The sequence below is a fragment of the Centruroides vittatus genome, unplaced genomic scaffold (genome assembly GCF_030686945.1).
Source record: "Centruroides vittatus isolate TY-2023 unplaced genomic scaffold, ASM3068694v2 contig_920, whole genome shotgun sequence".
NCBI classification, from domain to species: Eukaryota; Metazoa; Arthropoda; class Arachnida; order Scorpiones; family Buthidae; genus Centruroides; species Centruroides vittatus.
The window spans coordinates 760,196-766,195 of record NW_027122607.1 but is presented as its reverse complement, the minus strand read 5'-3'; the positions used below and the strand labels follow the sequence as shown (position 1 = coordinate 766,195).

Here is a 6,000-nt window from a genome sequence, read left to right as displayed (position 1 = left end):
GAGACGATGGCTTATTATTGATTCTCGTCGATTAAAAAATTTAACCAAATAAAAATTAAATTATTTATAATTTTAACTTACAATTTAAAAACTTTAAAGTTAAATTTCTAATTCCAATGGCAAGCTCAGTGACCAATAATATTGATTTTTCAATATGGCGCTTAACGTTTGTATGTGAAGTTCCGTCTGCTTAGAATTAAGCTGTTTAAGAATTTCAGAGTTCGAAATTAATTAATATGATTGGTAGGTAACGATATGAATTTATTCAATTCAAGTACTGCAAATTATTTCATGAAACTTTATTTTATCGGCAATTAACGTGTTGTTTAACTTTTATTTAGAATTATTTCCCGGAGAATGATACATAATGTCAAATGAGAAAACTTCACTTGGCAGTGGTACTAGTTGCTACTAGCAGTTTCTTATTGTTTATACAAATTTTTATTCTTCAGTTATTAACAGGAAAGGTGAGTCAATGTTTACCATTTAGGTATCACCTATATTAAAATGTGAACTCTAAATGAGGGATTTGTCACATCCACAGTTACAGACCTCCTTTCACTTTCGATCTTGGGTTAAAGTCTACCAAGGTAGTCCCAATGGCAGAACTGACTGTTCGTGATCCTGACGGACTCCTCCCGGAGAGTAGCCGCCGGTAGACCACAGAGTGTTTGATTCATGGTAGTTCTTGAACGAAAGAAAAAAAATGTCTACTAAAAATATTGTTAATCTATCCTAACCTAACCGAAGTGCTGCCATTGGGACTACCTAGGTAGAATGTAACCCAATTTTGTCCATTAAAAGATTTTTCCTCTGTAATTAATGAATTTGGCAATCCTAAAAACAGGAGAGGAGTTTTGTAGGTGAATTTCTGTACACTTATTTTTCAATTTGTTATAAAACTAGTAGCATAGTACATACAATAAATTAATTTGTTGTATTTACTACGCTACTAGGACACTTGTCTGTTTCCATAATAAAAATATTATTATTATTGTGGCCGTCAAGAGGGGAAGGAAGCTGAAGATTTTCTCCAGTAAATTTTTGGGGCCTGTAGTGGTTCCCATCCCTATAAATTAATGCTATTTTTACTACCAAAAAAATCTCTAAGATTGCTTTTTTATTAATGAGGAAACATTCTACATATTTCATTTGTTTAGAAATAAATAGCAAAAGGGGCTTGAACATACTCTTGAAAGCTCTGATTATCATAGATCTAAATTAGGCCTGGCTAACCCGCAGCCCGTCACGTTAAATCATGTGGCCCGCTAAACGATATTATATATCTACTAGCGGGTGGGCCCGGCGTTGCTCGGGCAAAATTAACGATAGTGAAAATTAAGATTATTACATTATAGTCAACCTTACCCGTTTTCACAGAATGCAAGAATTGGGTTCCCCTGTTTCCAGACTAATTATAGAATTTTTAGATGGGTCTAAAAAATATGTTTAATTTCCCGCAGAAACGAAGAAAACTGCATCTGCGTTTTGCATGTCGCTTTCTCTTAACAATTCCATTGTTACGTAACACTTTTATTGTTGACCATTCCATTGTTACGTAACACTTCCATTGTTGATGGAAGTGTTAAGCCTTATTCCTGTCCCTCTCTCCCGTGGGGAGGAATTTCGAAAAATCCCTTCTTAGTGTGCATTCTCGTGACGTACCCTAACTGTGTACCAAATTTCAACTTTCAACTCCTAACCGTTTGGGCTCTGCACTGATTATTATTATTATTATTGTTATTATCAACTCGTCTCGATTATATATATATAGATTAAAACTAATAAAATCCATCGCAAGAAACGAAGCAAAAAACAAATATGTCTACTCCAATAACCTTAAATAGCTTCGCAAAGTATAGTTATCCACAAATGTTTTCGATCCCTTAGGACCTTCTTCAGATGGGATCTAAGTAGAGAGTAACCCTACAATCCAAACTCCCATAACGGATGCATTTCAACCCCCACTCCAGATGTGTACTATAAACAAACATCGCTGCGCATGCGTTGGCGGCTATAACGCCGGGTCGTACATCGCTTGCCACGCCTTCGAAAGCTGCTTTTCATCTTTAAAGTTGATAGAGGGGCCCAGGCAATCCGCTTTAAAGATCTCTAGCGCCTCCAAATACTTAAGGTGGTGTACCTCCCTGGTTCTCTGTATCAAGGTCGCATGCTGCAGCCCGTGCATAATGCCTTTTTCACTGGCGTATACAGCCAAGGCAGTATTGGTCTTTTTCTTCTCGATATCCGTTTTATGCTCTCGGATGCGTTGCCCGAGGGATCTTTTTGTGGAACCGATATACACCAGATCCCTATCAAATCTATCATCTCGGAGTGGAATTCTATATACACCCAGCGCCCTTTCAACGTTTACTGGATCCTTTCCGTTCCTAAACAGGGTGAAGACGTCAAACTTTAAAGATGAAAAGCAGCTTTCGAAGGCGTGGCAAGCGATGTACGACCCAGCGTTATAGCCGCCAACGCATGCGCAGCGATGTTTGTTTATAGTACACATCTGGAGTGGGGGTTGGAATCAGCGCCGGATTAAGCCTCTAGCGGGCCCTAGACAAAATTTAAATTGGGGCCCCATTTAAATAAGTTACTTCTAAACAAATCTTATATAATGTGACATTAGTGTAGCTAGCATGGGTGACACCCGGTGTGGATATCGTGGTGTCACCCTTTTTAACTCTTTTATAAAACACTATTGAATTGTAATATCTTCGCACTCGAGCAACTTGAACGCTATATTGAATATGCGATGTCGCGACGTATAAGTTTAGATTTAGAAAATAAATCATAACCATACATCAGTACTACCACGAGAGGCGGCCCTAGGAATATTTCTAGATGGTGCGAAAGATCTCGTGGCGTACATTACTTCTGACGCACAGGTGGCTGTTGACTTTTTTTTTTTTTTAGGTAATGGCCAGTCGAGCGGAGCTTAGTAGGAATTGTTAAACACAGCCTTCTCTGTCCTATCAAATTTCTTAAATAATTTTTAACTTGTTTTGAAACAGAGAAATCTTCTGCACTGAAGCCGGGCCCCTCCGAATTACGGGCCCTAGACATTTGTCTACTTTGCCTATTCGATAATCCAGCCCTGGTTGGAATACATCCGTTACGGGAGTTTGGATCGTAGGGTCACTCTCTACTTAGATCCCATCTGAAGAAGGTCCTAAGGGACCAAAAACGTTTGTGGATAACTATACTTTGCAAAGCTATTTAAGGTTATTGGAGTAGACATATTTATAGATTAAAACTTTTGTTTTTCGTTATGTGTATACCAAAACAATTAAATAAATGAAAATTTGCATGTGTCATTGTTATATTGTGCAAATGCAAGTATGAACTCTTGGTGTAACAATAAAATCTTATTCATTTTGTATTTGTTTTACTTTTTTAAAAGCATGTTTGCCTAAATTGTGGCCCACCGTAATGTTACACGTGATCAAAGTGGCTCGCGAAACAATTTGGGTTGGCCAGGCCTGATCTAAATAAATGTCTTTTCTATCTGTATTGCTCTTTTAATTGATTTCAAAAATAAATTTTATATAGGGTCACTTTTGGTGATAGTGATACTGCTAGACAGAATTTGAGCTGTAGATAAAAAATTCTCTGTTTAGAAACAATTGTGTATAAATCTTATAACGTTTTTTATTTCAATTTTACTTCTGTAGCATTTCAATGATAATAAATGTTAGATTTCACTTATAAAACTATTTGTTCATAGGTCATTAATGATTCAAATAAATATTCCAAAATAATATGTCTGTTAAGAATTGTATTTTGTAAGAGTGTATTTTATAAGTCTGAGAAATTTTAAGCTTAATAACTTTGGATATGTGCATGAGAAAAGGATACTATAAACTGTATTTAAAAGTTTAATGCATTAAATTTTATCTCAATACAGTTTTATCTTTTAATCTTAAAAATAATCATCATTATCATTTTATTGTATCTATTCAGCCAATTTTCCCATTCATTGAACTTTTTGCAATTACTGCTTGGTGATTTCTTGAATTGCATTTGTAATTCTGACTTTAAAGTTGTTCATATTATGTGGTTTGTTGACTGCACGACAGTTTTGTCACAACAACAATTAAGCACACGACAAGCAGTTAACCTTATGTTTTACCATTGCCATTTGCATTTGTCTATTGAGTCTGAAAAGATATTTAAACTAAAATTGTTTTAATTCATTACTTTGAAATCAAATTCATATAAAAAATTTCAGGAAACTTCAAGAATAAAAAGATATTTTAAAATGTCTTTTTATTCTGTGCATTTATTATGTATACAGTAGACCCCTCTATAACACGGTAGATACGTTCCGTGTTATATGAATCCGTGTTGTACGAGTCCCTTAAATATATGAGCCAATCACAGCTCGGCACATGTGCAGTTTAGGGGCTACGGCTGTTTGAAAGGTTTTCTTCCATAAAATTAATTGATTCTAGAATAATTTGACTCAACATTTCCAAATCATGTATAATTTTTTGGGAATAATCCATATAAACTATGCTATAAACAAAAAATTGTTGGATTACTTATCAAGTGTGCACCGTTTGAAGACTCCATTGCCTAAGCTTGTTTTCGTTGCGGAGCGACTTATCGAACGGCGGATGCGTTTCCTGATAAATTATTCTTTCTGTGAAGAATTCGCTGAACTTTGGAGACATCATTAATAGAAATATAATTTTTATGGCCGTTGAATAATACTGTAAATGTTTTTTTCACAAGAACTGTATATAAATTTATCAATACTTTCTCGCCTAAACTCTCCATATATATGCCTGGCGCTGGACAGCGGCAAGTAGTTTGGCTGCTTGTCCACTATTGGTCCAGAATCGACCAATCCTGTCTCAACACGAGTCGGCAATGACGTTTTACTGTGTTATACGAACCTGATCGCAATTTTTTTGCCATGTTATAGGAAACCGTGTTATATGAACCCGTGTTGTAGGGGGAGGGTCTACTGTATATCCAAAATTATTAATGTTTAAAATTGTACACGATTTAATAGAACATCTTGAATTGATGCAAAACAGCTAATAAAATCTTAGAATAAGTAAAGAATCCAAAATTTGAGAACAGTTTAATTATTCTATAAATTTTGAATTTTAATATGATGAAATAATTTTATAATGCATTTCAAATAAAACAAAGTGTGATATGATAGAAAATTTAAAACATTTCTTTAAAAAACCTGATTATTTAAAATTATTTATTTTTGTGTATAATATATTTATTATACATTAGAAATCGATAGCTTCAAAGTGCTAACAATTTAATTTTTCAGATTTTTTTTTTGGCTATATAACATTGATCTATATATAAATGAATCCCGAATAGAACTAGAATGCATAATAAAATAAATTATTATTGTGTAATAATAAGTCATTTGTTTTTTAAATACCTATATACAGTGAAACCTCACTTAACGAGCACGTCACACAAGTATTTCGCATAACGAGCAAAACAAATTGTAAAAATTTGCCTCGCTTAACAAGCAAAACAAATTGTAAAAATTTGCCTCGCTTAACAAGCAATGCTTTGCATGAGTGATGAGAAGAGGGGAAGTCCCAAATTGTGCGTATGCGGCACGCTCCATCAGTCTGTGGTTAGTACTCATTCTGCTAGCATCTTAGTGTCGCTTGCAATCACATATTTTTTCAAACTTTGTTCACACATATTACTTATAAACATCAACAAACATAGCCTGTTATATAATAAACACACCAAATGATATGCCAAATTCTTGGGTCATTAAATTTAATGACCGATTCCAAATTAAATTTTAGAAATGTCTGAATTAAAAATTAACTGTTTATAATTATTAAATTTAATTTGTGAAGGAAACACAACTGCCTACCTCTAGTCAAATTAATTAATTTGGTTAATGTTACTTTAGGTAGCCAAGATGGCGGCTCATCTCTAATTCCAGCAAGGAAACAGTGGGACACAAGTTCTAACCTAACCTAACCTATTCTAATAATT

General features: G+C 34.4%; 1 protein-coding gene across 1 annotated transcript in view; it reads left to right on the top strand.

The window, feature by feature from the left end:
• The window catches only part of LOC136984453 (ribitol-5-phosphate transferase FKTN-like), a 28,238-nt gene continuing 22,238 nt past the window's right edge, over positions 1 to 6,000 (top strand). The window contains 2 exon segments of the mRNA XM_067281441.1: positions 1 to 243; positions 342 to 467. Of these exon segments, the coding sequence (XP_067137542.1) occupies positions 375 to 467 (93 nt within the window). The 5' untranslated portion in view covers positions 1 to 243; positions 342 to 374.